This window comes from Poromitra crassiceps (assembly GCF_964638095.1).
Source record: "Poromitra crassiceps genome assembly, chromosome: 5".
NCBI classification, from domain to species: Eukaryota; Metazoa; Chordata; class Actinopteri; order Beryciformes; family Melamphaidae; genus Poromitra; species Poromitra crassiceps.
Window position 1 is genome coordinate 22,573,024 of NC_139642.1, and position 23,743 is coordinate 22,596,766.

The window sequence follows — 23,743 nt, forward strand, 5'->3', positions numbered from 1 at the left end:
TACTCAAAATGAAAACCACTAACTAAACATATTGAATAGATGAAAAATATGAAATATGATTTGAATTGCGATGATTGATCAACCCCCCCCCCCCACACACACACACACACTTCTTGCCTCTAACCTTAGGAAATGTTACAACACTAACAAAGAAAAATGTAAGGACATTCAGATTTATTTTCTGAACTGGTTTTTGGAGTTGCTGCTACTGATGATATTAATAAACGTTATGGCATGGCCTGTTCAATGCAAGATGATTTGATTGCCTGACCATGTTATATTCCTACAACATTCATTTTAAAAACGTACATGTTTGTGCTAGTTTCTCAATTGTGACTTCAGTTGCATCCCTTCATCCAGCTTTCCAGTCACTTTCCATTTTCAAGTCAAGCAGAAAGTATTAAAACGTATCGAAAATAAAGATATGTAATGTTGAACTTTTGGAAAAACAAAAACCGTTTTGCCCGTCTCGAAAGATTACTCCAAAACGAAATCAAGCTCTTTATTGTAAACATTCGCATCTCTGTCCAGTAGAGGGCATCAAAGCACCACTACCTTGAAAACTAACTCATTTTGAGAATCCTTACATCATGTTATTCCTATGGTCAATATTTGGTAACCATGAAGAATTTTCCAAATTCAGACAACCAAGAACCAACCCTTGTTATATTGAATTAAAATACTTTTTTTAATATTTCAAACGGGCACAAAGGGTGTAGCGAAAATACAAAAACATCAATAGATACATCAATAAAGGCACACAGAAATATGTCCCTCGACAAGTCTGCAGAGACCCGTTAGTCGGCCGATGAAATTCCAGATCACAGAAGTCCAGAAGAATAAATACATCATTTTCAACAGGATCAAGCCAAAAGGAAACGATAGGAGAGGAATGCAGCCTGTTATTTCCCCACCAGAAAGCCAGTGGGCGCTAGACACCAAAACACTACCTGCTTCTCAGTTAAAACCCCCTCTCTCACGTTCCATCTACACTACCTACCTATTGAATTTGTAGCAATTTGTGCATCCAAATGAACAGAAAGCTTTTCTCAATCTGCCCACATTTAAATAATACATGAATGAGAGCAATCAGAAAGGTGTGGGGAGGGTTTCACATGTGGTCATGTTGTGCAGAAACACCCGGTAATACCCTGCGATTTAGGAAGAGGCCAACACAGCTTTAGCATCTTCACCACCACACCCTCTGTATGAATGAATACAAACATAACTTCGCCACCACACCCTCTGTATGAATGAATACAAACATAACTTCACTCACTTGATAATTCCTTATTCTGCATCAAACCCTCACTGCCCTTCCACCCCCTACTAATGTACTAGTTGCCTTGAACCACAGGTTAGCAGTTTTAAAAGTGCTCCTCTCTTCCTTTACAGCTTTACATGTAGTTTGCCTGTGTGTGTGTGTGTGTGTGTGTGTGTGTGTGTGTGTGTGTGTGTGTGTGTGTGTGTGTGAGAGAGAGAGAGAGAATGAGGGGCAGCACCCAATCCTCTAGAATTTGAGCCTCGCCATTCAACTTCAAAAACAAATCATTCTGCCTACTTGATGAAATGTGACAAGAGTGATTTTGCACAGGGCAGATATGAGACTCCACCCGTATGAGCCCAACCTACAAATCCAACAGCCAATTAAAACAAATCCAACATGAGCGTGCCTTTGCAAACCTTGGGACTAGCTACAAACCGAAGACAAACGACACGCCTGTCAATGCCGGATATTATCTCTGTGATTTGCCACACAGCACAAAAGGCTTCCTGTCCGCCTCTATGGCCACACACTCAAAAGAAGAGCATGCTACACGGCTGTAAAATGACAACACAGCAGGTCCATGGCTGTCTGCCTGGTGACCCGACGAGGGCGATGGGAGCGACCGCCCCGTGCTGCTGACCCCAGCCATCTGCCCTGCCCTTCCCCATCACTGAGGTGGCTTTGCGCGGCTGTCCAGCTCCACGCTGGAGAGGAAGCGCGTGGCTAGCCGGCGGCGGTCGTAGCTCAGCTCAGTGGCGTAGGTGGCCCGGGCGTGCTTGGGGTAGATGATGGTGGTGCTCTGGAAGCGCTGGAGCCGCTGGCGAGGCTGGAAGTCCAGCTGGGTCTTGTAATGACGCCAGGTGCTGTGGGGCAGGGCCACCACGGTCTGGCTGCAGCGCTCCAGGCCCTGGCCCCGCGGCTGGAGCGTCACGTCCTGGATGAAGTGACGCGCCGAGTCGTAGTGCACCCACGAGGTGTATCTGTGAGGAGATTCACAGGTTTATTATTTAATATTTGGTGGCCTAGTCCTTATTCTCACTGCAGCCTATTACTACCCCTTACCCCCACAGGGCCTGTAGCCCACGCCAGCCCTAGTGGTCATGTATGTCCTCACTTGAGTCATCTTCTTTGCTTGTGTTTGTTTCTGTGTCTTTCATATGCTTTGATTGTGGAAACTTTTTAGTTGTGTCAACCTTACTTTCACTTTTGAACTGGTATGAATGTGCTCACTCAAAATGCAGACCAGTAACGTTAATGCAAAACAGAATAGGCCATATTCCCCACCTTATTTCCTTCGGTGGTAACGGATCAAGTGCTATTCCCTCCCCAAAGGACAATGCGTGCAGCTGGGGGAAAGATCCAACAGGTAACGCTGGAACCTGCAACGTAAAGTCAGCCCACAGTCAAAACATAAGCAGCCAATATAAGTGCTCATTGGCGGCGGCCCCACTTAGTATTGACGTGACCCACTTTGCCCCCCAAGTGGCCGTAGGGACACGTAGCAAGCAAGCCCTGTGTAGAGATGCAGAGACCACTACTGGCCTCATGGACTCATTATTAAGGCTGCTGGTGAGTCAGCAAAACACAAGGGCAGTATTGTATTGTATGACCTGAAATTAATAGTGTGTTGAGAGGCAGTGACAATTTGTATAAACACGGGTTACAGTAGCCTATCTGTTCTGATATGTTTGTACAGTCCATGGTTCCGATGCAATGTAAGCAGGCATATATATTTGGAGCTATACACGTGAGTAAGTACAGTAAACTGATTCAATTAGATAAATTCCTATTATCCAACTAGGGCAGTACACATTATAGCCTAATTATGGAATAAATACAATAACGTTAGTTGATTTTGGTTCATTTGTGGTTGCTTGCCTCATGGTGATCACACACACACACACACACACACACACACACACACACACACATTTCAATGTAACGGTGAAAGTAGCCTACAACACCTACCAGGCAGCCCCTTCCCTCGTCCTCGGACACCGGGCTCGCCCCGCCGGCTTTGTCGGCGCACACAGGCAGCAGCAGCCAGGCGCTGGGGCTCGGGCTGGGGGGCAGCCCGGAGTCCGGGCTGTCCAGTCCTCGTTCAGCCCTGCTGCAGCTCATGTCCAGCGGATCTCCTTCTTCACATACATTTGGCAAGTTCAACCGGCCCACCATTTCTGCTTCAAAGTTGCTCAACTCCGTCAACAAAGATGCGGATTACGAAACAAGAGAGAACTTCCCGATTGCAAGTCCCTGTCGCGGGTGGGGGGTTTACTTTTTTGGTCCACGGCCTTTGTTGTTTTGTTGCGAGGTTCCCCCGGTGGTGCAACTACGGACCTCTTCCCGGACAGCGTGCACGGCTGCCCCGCTGGGAAGTTCATCAACCGGCCGGTGATTCAGTTTCCCGACCGCTGCTAATGCAGACTTCCAAACCGCAGCCAAAACAAGGAACTAAACTCAACACGTGTCCTTTACTCTGCAAGTCCCCAAAACATCAAAGCATAGCCCAATTTACCAGGAACACAACAAAAAAATGGGAGGTAGAGAAATCATGTCCAAAAGTGACAAACTTAATTAATCCTAACGGTGTCACCGGAGAAGGGATTTGAGGGCGGCCCGCCCGCTGCTCGTCTTCCTCTCAAAGGGTCTCATTGTTTTTCCAGAAATCTAGGAAAGGAAACGCCTTTTTAAAGCCTTTCCTCGCTGCTGATTGGGGGAAGGATTAGGAGACATGGGAATTTTCCCAGCCCTCATTCAAAATACAGGCAGCTTGGGCCGTGATGAAAATCAGGTGAATGCTTTTATTTTCCTGATATAGCCTAGTGCAAACCATGTGCAAAATAATTGAAGCCTTACACTCATTTGACGGAGCACACGAAATACCTTGTGGCAATGTTTTAATAGTGTGTTCAACAATTGCCTCTTGTGTAGTTTACAACTGAATTTAGACAATTCAAACAAGTCACATTTTGTATCAACAGAAGGCAGGAATGTACACTAAATGCAATTATAACATTAGGCGTTATATTTAGGCTATTTGATGATCTACAGTACAAGGACTTTCCAGGAGGCACTGCAAGCTTCAACACCAGTTACCAGACAGTCCTTCAGAGTCAGACCACATAATATACCTCAAAATGAACACGTTTCATTATCTCTCCGAACACAGAGAAGCATTTAACATTGAGGTGTTAACGTTATGAGGAAGGCTACTTTTAGACTGACAAGAGCTTGGCAAAGTGTCAGTAGCCTCTGTCTGTGCTGTCTCAGCGTATCTTTCCACGATCAAAATACATTTTCGTCATCAAATTATAGAGAACTTCTCAAAGAGTCTGCCAAGGGAATTCAGTCAGCACACAGTGTGCTGCTGGACGGATACATGGCCTACATGTCTGCCTCTCTTGCATTAAAACATCAACTCCGGTGTCCATGTCAGTGAAAGCGAGACATTATTTCCAAAAACATGAAGATTTAAGATGAGCTTGAACTATTTTATAGGTGAAAAGGAAATGGCAGACACACATGCACATAGGTGGTTTACACACAGCCTATAATCACTCATTCCCTCCCTCCCTCCTAGGCAAAAGCCCAAGTTAAAAGACTCGCTGGTTCTAATTTCCAAGTCAACCTAGGGGGGAGTTTCAAAAGCCAAGACAAAGCCCACCTCACGTCTACCCGAGGAGGATGCACAAAAGCCAAAAGACCCTCTTTGTTCCAGACTCGGGAACTCTGAACCTGGAGTCAGCGTTGCATTGTGGGACATCACCGCTCACACCAACAGGGCCCGCCCCTCTTTATGACGTAGATCCACTGTACTGGATCACAGAGATCCATGCAAACGGCAAACCGGTAACCCCCCACTGTACATACAAAGAGCTGTCACAGACCCAGAGATAAACGGGGATATTCGGGGGAACTGCCAGCCTGTAATCATTCTGGATTGGATATGTGCCAGAGTGGCAGCCTGTGGCACTCTGAGCAGCTCTGCAGTCTGTCGAGTGCAAATACACTGTGTGCAACAATGTATGGAGTGTGCGTGATGTACAGCAGATTTGACAGTTTACAAAGCGCAGACATTAGTGTCGTGAAAAGAAAGGTGGCAAATGACAGAAGTAAATGACGTGTACCAACAGCACGCGGCAGCTGAGGAAGTTTCTTCATAATCCAACTTCAGCTCGGGCTCATAATGTCAGTCAGAATAACCAGTCAACGTTTTTTTTTTCCCTTCCGGCAATTCTCCACTGTAACTGAATGTTGCACGATACAGTCTTTGTGATGAATAACTGAGGGTTAAGATGGGGGAAAGAGCCATTTGGGCCTGCAGCCTTTCTGAGTTTGGAGGTTGGTTGGTATGGAGCGTGTAGATCCCTTCACAGTCTTTTCTTGATGAGTTTCTCCAGTCTGCGGATGCGGGAGGACTCCTGCTCAGGGGTCGGGGCGCTGAAGAGAGAGGAGCCGCCCTCGGCCCCGGAGGGAGGAGTGGGGAGCCTCTGTCTGAAGAGCTCCAGCATGCTGCTCTGCTCACTGCGCTTCAGACCCTGTGTGAGCAAGTTGCAACGGTGTTACAATCCACCAAACATCACAGAGAGAATGCATGAAGTAGCCTGCTGGAGGGGGGAACGAGCAAACCAGCAAACGATGAGGAACCACAAAAAGCTCTGAGCGATAGTGCTTTGGTTCCCATCACAGTTAAACTACATAACTTATGCAAAACAGGAGGGAGTGGGAAAACAGGTGACATCACAGCAGCTGTGTGTGTGTGTGTGTGTGTGTGTGTGTGTGAGAGTGTGAGGGAGAGAGAGAGAGAGAGAGTGAGTGTGAGTGAATGAGAGATACAGAGAATTAAAAGACTTGTATGTCCAGACCAACTGACCTTCATGTCCAGGATCTTCTGGAAGGTCTCGGGGTTGCCGTCAGCCAGGAGCTTGATGTAGTTGTCGACAAACACCACCGGTGGTTCATGTGGGGCCATCACCACCTGTGGAGGAGTGGAGTTTTTTTTTATGTTGGCTTTCAAACCCCTCCCACCCCTTTCCTGTGAACCATCATGGGACAACCCAAGAGATGTGTAAATGTTCCCACATGGGGCAGCTACGGACCAAACCAGGAAGAGGGGGAGGACTGCAACAGACAGTGTTGCAAGTGGTTCAAGCTGCAAAACAAAAAAGCGACGGGGCTATATTTAGGAGCCCCCTCCTCTCGCTTATTTTTCCTTTTTTTTTTTTTACACAGCAATTACTCCATGCATGAGTGGGCAAGAATTAGCCTGAGCGGTCATTATTTTGGAGCTATAATGAGTCTGGGTATTAGTTGAGACCAGGCAAAACAGTGAAATGGGGCACGAGCCTTGTGGATTGGATTCTCTTTTTTCCCCCAACAAAAGAGGGAGGCTGGAAAACGCGGATCGGATAGCATTGCTTGACCAACACATGTCTGACAGACACCCCCTCTCCCCAACCTCATGTGTGTACACACACACACACACACAAAATATCTTGCTTTACTACTCTCAATTTTGCCCAGGGGACAGAAGGGCATGAGCAGGTGAGAAATCTGAAGACAGAAAGGGAAAGACAGAGAGAGACACACACACACACACACACACACACACACACACACACACACACACACACACACAGTGAGAGGGGGAGAGAGACAGTGAAAGGGGGAGAGAGACAGTGAGAGAGGGAGAGAGACACAGAGAGAGAGAGAGAGAGACAGAGAGAGAGAGAGAGAGAGGGCATGGGAGGCTCAGGATTGTGTGGAATTCTTTGGGTCCTTCCTACTCCTGCCGACTGAGTGATTTACTTAGCAACTGTCCTGGAGCCTGGCCAAGGGAAAGGCCTGCAGGGACCTTGTAAAAAAAAAGGGAAAGAAAGGGGGAGAGCGAGCTTAAGAATGAAATGGGCAGAGAGAGAGAGAGAGAGAGAGAGAGACAGAGAGCAACAGAGGGAGGGAAAAATCCAGGCTGAACAGGGGTGGGGAAGCAGGCTGCCTCTCCCAACACTCTCCCCAGAAGAGAGCTTCAGAGGTGGGAGAGAGCCGGAGCTCTGCTGGGCCGGGCTGCCTGGAAGAGTGTGGAAAACAGCCACGTCTCACAGGCCTTATATTGGCCAAGAGAGGCCGTCTTAGACAGACAGAAAGAATCCTGTGTACTTTGAACATGACTGGTTCACATGGTAGACATCCCCCGGCTCTACTGATCGAATCTGACAACTGCATGAACATGAGATTTAGGGTACGGGATCTCACGTACTCGGGGGAAACTCAAAGAAACCATCTGTAACTATTCTCTTCTGAGACCTGAACAACCACCTAACGCTGAATCATTTTGAAACACACTGGCCTCGGTTGCCTGGAAGGTCTCCGTATCGTTGTCTTGATTTTCGACAAGTCCTCCAACTCATACGCTCCATGAGGTCGTAATGCAGCAACACCTGGTGTACAACCATAAACTTTTAAGCACGTATGCTAGACTAGCGCCCCTCAGTGGCAGAGAAAAAGTACTGCAACATATCCAGCAATTAATACGACCAATGGCGTCATATGACCATATATAGCATGTCTGCTAGAGTAGCGCCCCTCAGTGGCAGAAAAAAAGTACTATGCGACTTCTGCCCAAGCAACATGAAAAAGCGACTTTTCTTTAAAAAAAAACGTTAGGATTAGGGTTAGGGGTACGGACAGCAACGAACCGGTAGCTGAGCGGTTATGACAGGCGCACGCCTCGAGGTTTTTTCACCAAACTCTGGTCTGGTCACATGACCGCTAGAGGACACTTAACGTTGAAACGTGATGTCAGGTCGTATTTGGGGCTGCTTGTACAAACAACGTCGTGGGTCGTATCCAGTTGGAGGGCACGCTGCGTGATTTGTGTTAACATGGCAGGCATACAGGATAAAATATTTCTACAGTATAACTCATCAATGTTGGCTTTATGTGTGGCAAATAACTGTAAAGGAGGACTTAAGCCCAATTTATGCTTCGTCTGCCGACACTTTTGAAACGGTCGCCGACAGAAATGAGGACTTGAGTCGACACTTTCAAGTGTCTGCGAGAGGTGTCTGCTACCTGGTGAAATTTCTAGTGTCGCTGACTACGTCACATAATGTCGCGCAAGTGTGACTGGCTATATAGACGGGCACGCGCTTGACTTCCTTGTTTTAGTTTTCGCTGAAATTAAATTAATGAACGTGTCCCCGCTATTTGTATCAGCCTGTCCTTGATGTATGACTTCGTGAAAATCACAAAGAACACCGTGACCAACTTCCCAGAGAGAGAGGAGGTGATTGTGTGGTTGTGTGTCGTTACATCTTGCCTCCGACGTGGGTTCACTGACAGCATTCCCTCTCTTGGCTGTCTGCACTAGTTCTCTGCCTCCCTCTGTCTATAGCGTCACGTGACCGTTGAGAGAAGCATAAATGCAGCAACATGAGCGACACTTTATTTTTCGTCTGCGACCATGTGCTGAGCGACACTTTCTAATAAGTATAAATTAAGCTTTACAATTCAAACACAGCACAACTTAATTCTGCAGAATAACATTACATTACATACATTACGTCATTTGACAGATGCTTTTATCCAAAGCGACTTACAATAAACACATTTTTGTCAGCAATAGAGCAATCCACTATGTAACACAGTCTATGATAACTACAACTTCTGAAGGAACAGTGGTACAAGTTAAGGTTGTACGAGAAGAGTCGCGAACGGGATGAGTGACTTTTGAGCCCCGTAGTGAAGGAGGGGCGAGGCGTCCTGCGCTGGTGGAGGAGCGGAGGGAACGGTGAGAGATTTGGAGCCTGACCATAGATTGTAAGTACCGAGGGGCTGTCTGGTGTACTGCCCTGTAGGCCAGAACCAGTGTTTTGAATTGAATGCACTGCCGAGATGGGAAGCCAGTGAAGGTCCCGGAAGAGGGGAGTGACATGAGAGAATTTGGGTTGGTTGAATACCAATAACAATGACTGTATTGCTCAACTTCACACCATATATTTATCTTGGTTAGAATATATGATATATTTGATTTCAAGTCACACAGTAGAGTGTAATTGAAAACTATTGTTGAGGTTGCGTAGAGGAATTTCTCTATTGAGCTGGTTTTCTAGGGGTTTGCCTTTCAGCAGCTCAACTCAAGGTGGAAGTAATTACCTGTGAGGCAGCTTGAAGTTGCACAAAGTCAGACAACAAACAGCCTCTCTTGACTCATATGGCTTTTCTCTTCCCAAGGCCCCAAAACTCTCCAAATCTTTCAAAGGTTCTTTCCAAAGTGTTTGGGATGTCTGGGATCCCCAGGGATTCCCCCTTCGGAGAACGCATCCTTGTGTGCCTTCTTGCTAGCATTAATGCATGGAATATACACATACATATATGTCTGGCAACAACACTGACATTGAAAAGATAAAAATACAGGATTTAATTTCCAGATACAACAACAACAACCGATTTGATGCATGGTTCAAAGTCACTAGGCTTCTTCTTTTCCCTCTCCTCGTCACACCTTTCGCTTCTCAAAAGCAGCAAGAAAACCGCTGTCACCAGAAGAAACAGAATATTCTCTGCGCAAGCACCTACACTATATCCTATCCTCAAACATATTTCTCTTCAAAAGGTATTTTCACATGAGATCCATCAGCTCTGATCTATTCACAAGTTCCTCACTCTTGTTTTACACCCTCTATATGATATCAACGGCCAGCAAATCTGCCAATTTCAATCCTTGAATCTCCAAACAAAGCAATGAAAGCCTCCACATCTACTCACTCGCCAAAGCCCAGGCTCTTATAGATTAAAGTTATGGATTATTTTGCTCCTATCTTGAATTGCTGCAAAGCCATACAGGGTGCAGAAGCCATGCGGAAAAAATCTCTGGTCTTCAAGCTTTGACTAAGTACTATCTCAATGATCATATTCATAGCTATGCCTCTAGGACTTTTATCATTCGCAATCAATGTAAATTCTCTGCAACTTATTAAGTCAATTTCCTTTGGAAGAGACCATCTGACCAGTAACTACTATTTTAAAGAAATAAATGAAAAATCTGCTACAACAGCAGTGTATTGGATTATATATTATTCATATTATAATTTGCTGTGTTATTATTCCATGTTCATTTGGTTAAGGCTGTCTCATTTGTCTATATATGAAAACTATTCTCCAATATGGGATGTACAGTAATAAAGGATGTTCCCTCAGGCTTTTCTTTTCAGAATTCTTCTAGTGTCAGATTTGCCTGCCTCGGCAAATGATTTGCCATGGGATTCTGCTCTTTCTATCCTCAGCTATCATAGCTAATGGCTGTAGCTAAGGACACATTCACACCATACACCGAAGCAACGCTCAACCTACGCTGAACCCACAAGTTTCATTTCGGCGTCCTTGTTAACAGGTGAAGCTGGTGTGAACTGGTGTGAGCGTGGCTCAAGCGCTCGTTCAGGATTCAGTCCTGTTTTCCAAGCGTGACGCTGCCAGGCATGAAGTCAATGGAAGTTGTGGGCGGGTTCAAGGAGGAAAAGAGAATTCTTCTCGTGTGACCGGTTAAGCGTGAGCTCAACTTCAGCGTGAGCTCAACTTCAGCATGAGGCTCAACTTCAACGTGAGCTCAACTTCAGCGTGAGCTCAACTTCAGCTCTGCTTCTGTTAAGGACCAGGTGTGAACAAAGACTAAGGCTTTCATGCAGGATCCAGCACATCTTTGAAAGTTCTGCAGGACCAGATCACATCCCAGCTGAAGCAGCTCGTTGGCGTTCCAACTCCTAGAGCGCTGACAGCAGTGATCTGATCTGAAAGCATTCTATACTTCTATAGTATGTAAGCTCCTTTAATGTGTGGCAGACAAGAAGGAATGCATATCAATATATTCAAGGCATTTTTCAAGGGGATACCTACACACCCATCTGCAACAATGTGTTCACATCCTAGTAGACAACAGTCAAAATAGGTTCGGCTTCAAAAACACATTTTCTGTGGCAGAACTCCCGAGTGTAAAACCATGTAGCATAGTGTAAATAGAGCATTGTATATATTATCATAAATCACCAATATAATCTTGTGACTTAATGCTTCACGGCATTAGATCTTGTTGTTGTTGTTGAAGTATCTTACAATTGGACTTATTTTTTCTCAGTTACTCGACTGATACAAATGCAGATGAGAAGACACTGAAGCCGACGCTGAAAAGACTCAAACGTGGGTTGAGAAATCTCAATTTAATTATTTCTCAGTTTGGCCCAGACTTGAAACTGAAATTGACCTAGCTTGACCTTGGATATTTTACAAACATGCAAGCAACCCAATGCCCAAAGACTGAATGCCAATTAATTAATTTACCGATGTCAATTAAGCGTCTTGGCTCAATAAAGGTGCCAAAAGGCTCAGCGGCCAATATTTGTAACACTGCTTAACCCGTTCTTCACCTCCCAAGCCTGTATTTGTCTTTATAGTCCAGCCAAAGAGACAGAGAGAGGAAAGAGTGTTTGTACATTTGGCTGTGTGCTGATGGTCCACTGTTCTCCACAGTGGAGGAAGACTGATGTTGAAGGATATCAGAGCAGGTCGTCCTCTGACTACTAGAAACATCTAGGCTAATAACAGGAAGTTAGGACTCCAGGGAGCCGAACAAATATCAAGGGACAGGAGGGCGTGTACTGTGTGTGTGTGTGTGTGTGTGTGTGTGTGTGTGTGTGCGTGTGTATATGTAAGCATCTCTTGGCTCCAGGGACAGGTAATTAGGGTGGGGTTAAACTACGGCAGCCACATACCACTGTCCTCTGGGGTCCCATAAGGTGACGCTGGAGCAAAGTTGACTGGCTAAATCCTGTGTTTACTGTCCTCCATGAAGACAAAACATCGACACACGCATGAATGACGCATGTCAACATTTCCCACTGGGTGTGTGCGGGTCTGTGAGTGTGTTTGCGTGAATAGACGCATGGACGCACGCATTTACTTGGCCACTGGCACCTTTTCACTGGCCCAAGGTCAGCCACATGCAGCGTATGAGAGAGAGAGAGAGAGAGAGAGAGTGTGTGTGTGTGTGTGTGTGTGTGTGTGTGTGTGTGTGCGTGTGCGTGTACGAGTGTGTGTCCTGCCTTGGTCCGTCTCACTCGTTAAACCAAAGAGGTGCACAAAGCTCCACTCCTATTCCCTAGGTTATGGAAACACGCTCATAAAATGCTATCCTGAGTGGGGTTAAAGACACAATTAAAGGGTTATTCTGCCCAAAATAAACCCCAAATTGATAATCTGCCCGACGACTTGGGCAAACATTTTAACAGCGGCTCGCCAGGCGGACCGCAAACACTCGGAACACTGTTGATTTTAGCCTATTGTTTCTTCTCATGAGGAGTCTGAATCGGTGGAAAAAGCGGTTAGCTGCACGTTGTGCCAGACTATTCTTGGCCAGGCGGTTAAGATAGCAGAGTTCATGTTTAGAGCGATGTGTCAGAGTTTGAACGTCACACGTGTTGAATGGCTAACAAGAGATAAAAGGACCATATGCACAGCAAAGGCTCTAAAAACAGGTTCAGAGCCATTAAAGGACAACGACTCAAGGTTTGGTTGTAAAAATGTCCGGCGTGACTCGAGCCACCCAAGTGAAAATGCCATAAAATGTGCAGTCCCTTAAAGAATGAGCAGCCCCGACAATGAGTTTCAGTTGAGTCAGTCATTTCTTATTTAGGGTGGAACTTGAGTTCTCCTTAAAATCCATCAGTTAAAAATGCGAGCTAATTCCCAGTTTATATTATGTAAAGTAAACTGTTTAAATGATGGTAAATTGATCTCTTTAACGACGTTTCCATTGGCTTTAGGAGCAAGGCTGAGTTTGAGGTCGATTTTGTTTTCCAACCTTCATCCAAAGAAGGCAAGCTGAGCACACTTTACTACGTTCTGCTATTGGCCACGGAGCAGCTGCACTGGAGCGGGTTTGTTGTTGAGTAAAGTCCCTCGCTCTCACCTTGAGGATCATCTCTGCCCGGGTCATGCCTTTCACCACTATCTTGGTGTAGCTGGCGGGCGCCTTGCGGATCACCTGGGAGCCTATGGAGGGCAGGTCCAGCAGCACTGTCTTTAGGGAGTGGGTGTCCAGCAGGAGCTGGTGGGGAGAACACACAAGACACAAACTCAGGTAACACTTCGGCGGAACTTTTTTTCCTCTCTCCCCCCGGTCTGTTCTCCCTATCTCCCCAATTGTACTTGGCCAATTCCCCCTGCAGATCTGGTGGTTGCTCCAGCCCCTCTGCCGATCTGGGGAGAGCCATAGACTAGCACATGCTTCCTCCGACACACGTGCAGTCACCAGCCGCTTCCTTTGGTCATTATAATGCATCATGGGCATTGCTGTGCGCATTATAATCACTATGGCCAGAACCTGATACTACAACTCACATCTGTGAACATCTGCAGTGATTCGTACTATCTGAGGAAAGGTTAACAGATTTTAACGCTCTCACAAGTCATAGCAGATTTAAAACATTTCAATGCACATGCATGTATTTTCTGATGCAATTACAATGTAATAGCATATATACATTTAAATTACATTCAAAATGTGCTTAGGATGATTCACAATGCATCTCAAAAAAAGAAGCAAGGCGGAAATTGAGCTCACCTGTTCAGCTCCGACCATGCTGATAGGCTTACACCTAAACAGGTGGTTGATGAACTTGGGGATGAAAGAGCTAGTCAAAGAGAGAGAGAGAGATGACAAAGTGGGTTTAGGGTTTGGGTACAGGTCGAGGTCAAGGTTAGGCACAATGTCGGGCAGGGTTAACGTTAAGGTTAGAGCCTTGAGAGTCAATGCGGTCAATGCAAGCTCTTAACTGTGGATGCAGAAAGACGTATGTGTGTATGTGAAGGCCTACACATACATACATAGGCCGTATGTATATACTGTACTTTGTGAACTTGATGCAGAATTGAGTGAAGTATTTGCGCGTAGAGGCCAGGTTGTCTCTGATGATGGGCACGTTCTGCTTAATGTGCATGATGACTGACGTGACGTAAGGACTCTGATCGCCCACATGCTCCACACTCTGCCACGGCATCTGCAGAGAGAGGAGAGAGGCAGAGAGAGAGGCAGAGAGAGAGGCAGAGAGAGAGGCAGAGAGAGAGAGGCAGAGAGAGAGGCAGAGAGAGAGGCAGAGAGAGAGGCAGAGAGAGAGGCAGAGAGAGAGAGGCAGAGAGAGAGGCGTCGCACAACCAGGGTGCCGAGGATATTACGTCAGGGGTGGACATCAGGATGCGTTTGTCACAATCATTTCTTACATAATAACATTTTAAGATGTTAGGTCTACACTTGACTAGACTTTTAAGATGTGTATGTGTGTGTGTGTGTGTGTGTGTGTGTGTGTGTGTGTGTGTGTGTGTGTGCCCGTTGTGTGGTTATGTGTGTAGGCCTGTCACAATAATCAATAAATCAACTTATCATAAGACATAATTAAATACATTTTCTGAGCACGCACGCACGCGCGCGCGCGCGCGCGCACACACACACACACACACACACACACACACACACACACACAAACAAACAAACACACAACCAGATGAAGATAATGTATTACTCGAGAACCGTCTTTTAAACACATTATCATTATATTAGTGGTGAAAAAATGGTCTGAAAATGACAATCGTTTATCCCAATTATGTATTATTTTTGGGACAATATATCGGGGGGAAAAACGGTACTTATCGTGACAGGCCTGTGTGTGTGTGTGTGTCTAAGTGTGGCCTACTTTGCTCATAGCTGTGAGAGCAGGGTCACACGCCGCGTCCAGATCTTGAACCAGTAGCTGGATACTGTTGGAGATCACACTGAGAAGAAGCAGAGGACACACTCACTGTCAATCACCTTGTACAGACAGACATGCTTTGTTTTGCAGGTGTTCTTAATGGATGGAGGGAAACCTTTGCCAACTTGGCAATGCTCATACAAAAATGGCTCAGTTGGGAAAAAAGCCATGCGGTGCGCTGCATGAGGAAAAGCTGAATAGAGGTGACAGCGTTAAAAAAGTGCCGTTTGGAAAATAATGTACTTGTATTTTTGTGTGTTTGTCACTTACGTGCTGAATGTATCCATTTCCCCAGTCAGATTAATCCTCTCCACCAGGACCTTATCCACCTTCTCCTTCAGCTTCTCCTCCAGCTGGAATATACAAACACAAATAAGCATGCACACATGTGCACATACACACATGCGCACATTCTTTATTTTTTAAGGAATATGTATTACACAGAATGTAAGTGTCCTTGAAATTTAACTTTTCTTCAAATTTATGTTGATGCTTTTTTTTTCATGCTGGCATGACTAAGCACTGTGTGTGTGTGTGTGTGTGTGTGTGTGTGTGTGTGTGTGTGTGTGTGTGTGTGTGTGTGTGTGTGTGTGTGTAGTGACAATTCTGATGTGTTCTCTAATATTCCAGCTAACACTCCTGATGTTGTTGTTGTTGTCAATGAAAATCACAGAGAGGTGTTGATCCTAGAGGTTGGCTGTACCTTTGACCACAGCCTAGAGGAGGCCTTTCTGACCAAGATGTTAAAGTATCAACAGCTGAAGCAGACCATTTCACAGCTGGGCTACAGTTGTAAACTTTTACTTTTCATATTCGGTAGCCTGGGTCATGTTCACAAACTGGTTGTGAGAGGCCTCCAGATGGCCGGACTACCTAAGAGAAGGGCCAAACAGCTAGCAAGCTATTGCTCAGTCTCTGCTATTATTGGTAGCCGACTAGCCGCTCAATATGGAGAAGACGCTGCTTTTTGTATCCTTAAAGTGGATGGATACTAACCAATTATCTTGTATTACAGTGTAACTGTATTTGTCAACTTGCCACTGCCATCACCCTGTGTGGTGTTCCTATTTTGTTTTTACGCATTATTGTGGTTGCCAACTAGGCACTTTTGTAACTAACTGTCTCCCAGCATCTTACTGCATTATTAGTGTTTATGTCCTTTGTACTCTGTATTTATGTGGACATAAATAAATCATTTAAATGTGCTGCAGAACGACACCACTGTCGAAACCATTCAGGTTATGTTGTAATCATCCAACAGTTACCGTGAGTTCCTCAAAACTCTGATGAAACCCTCTGACACTGTCAACTCCACCATGATGACAAGCAGCTATTTCCTCCCAGCTGTGCGCCACACTACCTGCCACTGTGGCCGATGATAAATGTTGAGTAGTGCACTGCATGCCCAGTGACTGGGGGTCTGGATTGATCAGCTGGTGAAGTAGAAGCTGTCTCTGAGTGCACAGGGTGCACCTGAGTGACTCTCACTCAGGTGATACCTTGAAATATTCAACATTAGCCTGCTATTTCTCCTCAATAAGCACCTGTCACAAAGCAGGGAAGAGTTTTTTTTTTCGGTGGTGGCACTTCAGTTTTCTTAGTATTCTTCATTCAAACTAAATTGTACATCTTAGCCACAAGAGAGTTTGTTATTTTAGTTTGCAGGTAGTCTCACGCCCACGCCACACGAATCAAATATTATCCAACATCTGCCGACAAGAATGTGGCAGTTGTTGTAGAATGTTTGATAGCTGTGCTATTGGCAAACACAGACAAACAAGGCTTGAACATGTCAGAATCTGAGCAAACATCTCCAAACCATTCCAAACAAGGACAGACAGCCATGGCACCCCAAACAAACATCTGGCATAAGGCGGGATATCGGCTCATCTCCCCAATCACCTGCCTCGGTGATGCTTACATGTGTCGTGATTGGTCGAATAACATCAAACTTGCTTCTGGTCCGAAGCTTTTTTTTTCCCCCCTTTTGAAGATGACCACTTCCTCTGTCCAAATTGTAATGGGCTGAAGTACAGTCTGTCTCGTCCACACTCTTTGAGTGTGGACGAGACACACTTGGCTTGAGAGACTAGTTGGCAGGTAGTGGTGCCCATTCAAGTAAGAACACTAACAATGCTAATAGCTAGCTCAATGAGAAATGTCTTCCTCCCCTGGAGGATCAATCAAATCAAATAATTAAAATATAAAGGTATACAATTAAGATACTGAAATGTCTGTCGGGGTGTGTGTGTGTGTGTGTGTGTGTGTGTGTGTGTGTGTGTGTGTGCGTGTGTGTGTGTGCATGCCTGCTGTGTGGTAGCCAGGCAGTATTCTGCGGTGCTGAGGATGCTACAGATGAGACAGAGCTCGTCCATGGTGAACTTGGCTGCTTCTGAGCCTTCCTTCTCCTTCAGCAGACTGCTGATGGTGAGACCCCCACTGTTACTGCTGGTCCTAGAGAGAGAGAGAGAGAGAGAGAGAGAGAGAGAGAGAGAGAGAGAGAGAGAGAGAGAGGAGGGGAGAGAACGGCAGCAAGACAGAGTAAGAGATTGAGAGAGAGAGAGAGAGAGAGAGAGAGGCAGACACCTACATTGCTGTAGCTAAAGGTGCTGTGTAGAGAGCCCTGTTGCTGCTGAGCCATAAGAGAAACCCCCCTAGTGGAATGTCAGCAGCAATACCCCCCACCCCCAGACGCCACCCCCATTAATAAACGTCACATGTGTTTAAAACCACAACACAGCTCGGGCTCCCTGAGAGGGCCCCTTTCAAAACCTCCCAAAAACAATCCCTACCACACCGCACAAGACGAGTGTGGTCCCTGTGCGTCTATATGGGTACATACATACTCACAGAGTGTGGTCCCTGTGCGTCTATATGGGTACATACATACTCACAGAGTGTGGTCCCTGTGCGTCTATATGGGTACATACATACTCACAGAGTGTGGTCCCTGTGCGTCTATATGGGTACATACATACTCACAGAGTGTGGTCCCTGTGCGTCTATATGGGTACATACATACTCACAGAGTGTGGTCCCTGTGCGTCTATATGGGTACATACATACTCACAGAGTGTGAGAGTGCATCTCACTGTGTTTGTATACGGCTACATATATGCTTTACATTAGTGCATCAGTGACTGCAAGTGTGTAATTAGCATGCATTTATATCTGAAACAGAACTGGCCTCTGTGTGTGTGTGTGTGTGTGTGTGTGTGTGTGTGTGTGTGTGTGTGTGTGTGTGTGTGTGCGTGTGTGCGTGTGTGTGTGTGTGTGTGTGTGTGTGTGTGTGTGTGTGTGTGTGTGTGTGTGTGTGTGTGTGTATCTGTGTGCCACAGCCAGCGAGGGGGTTCTAATGTGGTGAGTGAGCTAGATATGTTTTTGCTGGTAGTGGATTAAGCATCGCCGCAACATAACCATCTGCAGAGCCTACATAGCATGCAACCCCAGTCCATCAAACACAGCAAGGACTAAACACATTAACTATCAGACTCAACCCAGTCCATCAAACACAGCAAGGACTAAACACATTAACTATCAGACTCAACCCAGTCCATCAAACACAGCAAGGACTAAACACATTAACTATCAGACTCAACCCAGTCCATCAAACACAACAAGGACTAAACACATTAACTATCAGACTCAACCCAGTCCATCAAACACAGCAAGGACTAAACACATTAACTATCAGACTCAACACAGTCCATCAAACACAGCAAGGACTAAACACATTAACTATCAAACTCAACCCAGCCCATCAAACACAGCAAGGACTAAACACATTAACTATCAGACTCAACCCAGTCCATCAAACACAGCAAGGACTAAACACATTAACTATCAAACTCAACCCCAGTCCATCAAACACAGCAAGGACTAAACACATTAACTATCAGACTAAACCCCAGTCCATCAAACACAGCAAGGACTAAACACATTAACTACCAGACTCAACCCAGTCCATCAAACACAGCAAGGACTAAACACATTAACTATCAGACTCAACCCAGTCCATCAAACACAGCAAGGACTAAACACATTAACTATCAGACTCAACCCAGCCCATCAAACACAGCAAGGACTAAACACATTAACTATCAGACTCAACCCAGTCCATCAAACACAGCAAGGACTAAACACATTAACTATCAAACTCAACCCAGCCCATCAAACACAGCAAGGACTAAACACATTAACTATCAGACTCAACCCAGTCCATCAAACACAGCAAGGACTAAACACATTAACTATCAAACTCAACCCCAGTCCATCAAACACAGCAAGGACTAAACACATTAACTATCAGACTAAACCCCAGTCCATCAAACACAGCAAGGACTAAACACATTAACTATCAGACTCAACCCAGTCCATCAAACACAACAAGGACTAAACACATTAACTATCAGACTCAACCCAGCCCATCAAACACAACAAGGACTAAACACATTAACTATCAGACTCAACCCCAGTCCATCAAACACAGCAAGGACTAAACACATTAACTATCAGACTCAACCCAGTCCATCAAACACAACAAGGACTAAACACATTAACTATCAGACTCAACCCAGCCCATCAAACACAGCAAGGACTAAACACATTAACTATCAGACTCAACCCAGCCCATCAAACACAAGGACTAAACACATTAACTACCAGACTCAACCCAGTCCATCAAACACAACAAGGACTAGGTAAACACATTAACTATCCGACTCAACCCCAGCCCATCAAACACAGCAAGAACTAAACATTAACTATCAAACTCAACCCAGTAGTACGAATTAATCATTGTGGGCGTGGCACGCTTGTTTGTCAAAAATCAATCGAGAAAAGAAATCTGCATGTGTTATTGCCCCCCAAAAAATAATGGTTTTGATGGATGGGAATGGTTGAAATATTAGACAATGAAGAAGACTATAAGCTGGTTTGTATTTGGTAGGGGTGCACCGATCACCGATTGCCGATCGCCTATGGGAAATATCTGCCCAACCGATCATCGACCGATCACCGATTACCGATATATAACCTCCTCAAAGAAAGTTTGGAAACGTTATTTTAGGTTGATTATTTTGCCCCTTTAATAATACCAATTGGCATTGTGTTTTATATCGTTGGAAAGCCTGATTAGTGATAGGGCTTTTTTTAATTTAAATTATTATTATTATTATTATTTTTTTTTATTAAAAAAAATTGCCTATCGCCGATCGCATATTTGAGGTCAATATCGGCCGATACAGATTGCTTGCCGATCGATCGGTGCACCCCTGGTATTTGGTATACAGTTTATTGCTGTTATGAGGTGACTACTTATTGAAATGATTTTTTGGGAGAGCCCAGAGGCTGAGGAGCCTGACTGAAGGGAATAAGGAAAGTCGGGCTCGCTAAGCCCCTTTTGATTTATTTTCCTTTCCTTCATCTTTCCTTTAATAAATTCCAACTTCAAAGCTGAAGTCAGACTTGACTGTGTCTGTAAAAGTGTCGGCAAACATTCTAATATGGAAATGTAGTGAGCGTGGGATCACATCCTCATCACATCCTTTTCCCAGCTCATTTTATTCCTTCGTGGAATCGTGAAGACAACTGAAAACAATGGGTACCGATAGCTGCAAGTTAAAAAGCTCGATTTAGCCGGAAGCTGGGTTTTTAATTGAACACACTTGGGACTGAACCACCGGAGAGGACAGTCTTACTTGGGCAGGTTGCCAGAGAGGATCTTCCAGGCGTACTCTCTCAGATACTTCTGGAAGATGGTGGTGAGGGCGATCATGGGCTCTCCGGTGCTCAGCTGGGAGCACTGCACCATGCACTTCTTGTAGTAGACGAAGAGGTCAGCGCAGCTGGGCAGCACCGCGCCCCCCTCCTCCGTCCCCGCCTTGGGGGGGCCCTGTGCCCGGAAGTCAGCCACAAACCGGTCAATCAGCTCACCCAGGTTCCTGACACAGACACACACACACACACACACACACACACACACACACACACACACACACACACACACACAAGTGGGGATATTCAACAGGAATCAAATTCAGAACCCCTTCTTAATTAAACAGAATAGTCTCTATGAAAACATTAGATCTGCTAATTCAGTTGATTTTTTTTAAAGACTAGCCTTAAAACAAATGTTTACTTGCTAGCTTTTTGTCTGGATTAATCAGTTGTCTCTGTGGATGTATGCGTGTATGTTATGTGTGTGTGTGTGTGCCCGTGTATGTTGTGTGTGCGTGCGCGCATGTGTCCGTGTGTATGACTATTTATTACATTTTTCTGTTCCTTTGTTATAGTTCTTGCATTTTGAATTCATGTCTTGTTTCATCCTTTGAATTTTCTTTCATAAGCAATTCTGTAAAGCACTCTTTAAAGCGCTATATATATAAAAAATAAACTTGATTAACAATGGCCCCGGACTGCAATAAACAAATAAATAAATAAATAAATAAAATAAATAAAATAAATAAAATAAATAAAATAAATAAAATAAATAAAATAAATAAAATAAATAAATAAATAAAATAAACAAACAAACAAACAAACAAAATAAATAAATGGATAATCAAACAGGCAGAGAGAGGAATAAAATTAAATTAAATAAATAAAATAAACAAACAAACAAACAAAATAAATAAATGGATAATCAAACAGGCAGAGAGAGGCAGAGACACACACAGATGGGTAGATATCATATTCCCAGCATATTGTAGTCATCAGCACTAACAGTCAACAGGTCTACACTGGTGTGGTCCAAATCCTCTTGGATGGAGGAAGTGCCGCCAAGGACAAAACAAGCAGGCCACTGTTCTCTCCCGCGCCGCGCCCCCACTGGGGACACGCTGATCTGGCCCGTGGCTTGTTGCAGGTCTCCATTGAAAGAGGGAGGTTTTGGGCCGCAGAATAAGGTCAGCCTACTGTTCCCTTGGTCACACAAACAACATCATTCAACGCTCCAGAGAGCCAAGAGAACCAGGGCCCAGAACTGTGCTCAGTTTCTGGAGAGAGACCACCATGACTGACTGGGAGGGAGGGGAGGAGGGAGGGAGGGACCGATGGAGGCCGGGCTGAAGGAAGGGGGTGCGAATACAGAGCGGTGGCAGAAGCAAGAGGAAGAGGAGGTGAAAAGCAGGGGAGGACGAGAGGGGAAAAATAAAAGAGTCATAAAAAAGTGGAAGGAAAGAAAGAGATTTTATAGAAGCAGAAGAGAGGAGGGATTAAACACTAATTACTGAGAAAAGAAAGAGAATGGAGAGAGGAGGCACAAAAATATAGAGTAAAGAGGTGGGAGCTAAAAAAAAAAAGGGGGGGGGGTCTGCTGTGGCAGCAAATTTTTTTGATCTCTTTCTCAGCGTCTGTGGTCATGCAGCTAATGGGAAACATTTCTGCCACGGTAGAGAGAGGGAGAGATGGAGAGAGAGAGAGAGAGGGAGGTAGGGAGAGAGAGAGAGAGGGAGGTAGAGAGAGAGAGAGATAGAGGGAGGTAGAGAGGGAGAGGGAGATTGAGGCATGTACAGGAATGAGAGGGAAAGACAGTGGAGGCAGTGAGGAGGAGAATGGGGGGTGATGGGGGATCTGCTTGGTGAAGAAGGGGGCCATGGAAAACACATGAATGTGCCAGCTTTTCACACACACACACACACACACACACACACACAACCTGCGCCCCCATTCTGGGTCCGTTTCCCACTAACCCAATCTGCTCTGTGTGTATGTGCACGTGCCCTTGTGTGTGTGTGTGTGTGTGTGTGTGTGTGTGTGTGTGTGTGTTGCTCACTTGTCCTGGGACTCTATGTAGACGTATAGGTGGGGTTCAAAACACTTGGACACGATGCCGTGGAAAGGGTTGTCCGGAGCTTTGGGCTTCCTGGGCTGAGAGAGCAGAGGGACAAAGGGGAATTAGTGAAATACACAACAGCAAAACACAGAAGACAGAAAAAGGTCATATGGTGCAGCCAACATGAGGAGACATCTTCTGGAGATGATGCAAATTGGGATACCAAGTGCCACGTGTAACATGTCACAAACTGAAGCAACTGTCGGAAACTGAATTTTGCCCTCGCCGCCACACACGCAATACTTATTTCAGCTCGACAAAATTTTATGTCCAGTAACCCAAAACGGAGTAGCTTATCGGTTGTTCGAGCAAATCGGCTCATTTCACAGCAACCTTCTGAGGTGGTAAAGCAGGAGGTAACACAGGTGTAATCATTAGCATCAATGGGGGCACCTGACACTGGAACACCTGAACATTAATGGAAGCATAATTAATGGTATTAGTTACAGCTGCTTTACTTCCTGCTTTTTACCACCTCAAAACGGTTGCTGTGAAATGAGTCCATAGACTGGATCAGTGGTCGGTCAGTTCTCAGCCGATAGTTTAGTCATGGATCTACATCAGTGGTTCTCAACCTGGGGTCCGGGTACCCCCCGGGGGTCCCTGAGGGGGTTCCAGGGGGTCCCCAACAAACGGATGAATTGTTAAATTTCATTTACAAGAAATTAACACAATTAAGAGAACGTAGAAGAATGACCGTTTACTTTTGATCATGGTTTCTCTGTTATCTCTCGACCTACAATACAGTCAGACAGTCATGGAGTTTCAGACGAAATAATATCTAATCTAACTATAAAAAAAATTGTCTCTGAGAGACAAACTCTCCTCAAAATGGCTGTGGCTCTA

At 45.3% G+C, this 23,743-nt stretch overlaps 2 protein-coding genes across 4 annotated transcripts in view; both read right to left on the reverse strand.

The window, feature by feature from the left end:
* Positions 1-680: 680 nt before the first annotated feature.
* rflnb (refilin B) lies at positions 681-3,876 on the reverse strand. Its single transcript, XM_083637205.1, has 3 exons — positions 3,236-3,876; positions 2,552-2,646; positions 681-2,247 (listed from the first exon to the last, which is right to left on the reverse strand). The coding sequence occupies exons 1-3, from the start codon at positions 3,440-3,442 to the stop codon at positions 1,935-1,937; spliced, it is 615 nt and encodes a 204-aa protein (XP_083493331.1). The 5' UTR covers positions 3,443-3,876; the 3' UTR covers positions 681-1,934.
* A 285-nt stretch (positions 3,877-4,161) lies between these two features.
* vps53 (VPS53 subunit of GARP complex) overlaps positions 4,162-23,743 on the reverse strand; it is a 48,914-nt gene continuing 29,332 nt past the window's right edge. For all 3 annotated transcript variants that reach the window (XM_083637156.1, XM_083637155.1, XM_083637154.1), the window contains 10 exons: positions 22,838-22,932; positions 20,763-21,005; positions 17,370-17,517; positions 15,334-15,416; positions 15,007-15,085; positions 14,168-14,316; positions 13,881-13,950; positions 13,227-13,364; positions 6,141-6,245; positions 4,162-5,805 (listed from right to left, as the gene is read on the reverse strand). In XM_083637156.1, coding sequence (XP_083493282.1) covers positions 5,638-5,805; positions 6,141-6,245; positions 13,227-13,364; positions 13,881-13,950; positions 14,168-14,316; positions 15,007-15,085; positions 15,334-15,416; positions 17,370-17,517; positions 20,763-21,005; positions 22,838-22,932 — 1,278 coding nt within the window. In that variant the 3' untranslated portion in view covers positions 4,162-5,637. The remainder of the gene's footprint in view (positions 5,806-6,140; positions 6,246-13,226; positions 13,365-13,880; positions 13,951-14,167; positions 14,317-15,006; positions 15,086-15,333; positions 15,417-17,369; positions 17,518-20,762; positions 21,006-22,837; positions 22,933-23,743) is intronic.

What these genes read in the sequence shown, in the direction of transcription:
- rflnb (XM_083637205.1), bottom strand. Translation starts at nt 3,442, where the DNA reads ATGGTGGGCCGGTTGAACTTGCCAAATGTATGTGAAGAAGGAGATCCG. An exon ending in ACGAGGGAAGGGGCTGCCTG is followed by an intron (nt 2,647 to 3,235) that starts GTAGGTGTTGTA and finishes TTTACGTTGCAG; the next exon opens with GTTCCAGCGTTACCTGTTGG. An exon ending in TTACCACCGAAGGAAATAAG is followed by an intron (nt 2,248 to 2,551) that starts GTGGGGAATATG and finishes ATCTCCTCACAG; the next exon opens with ATACACCTCGTGGGTGCACT.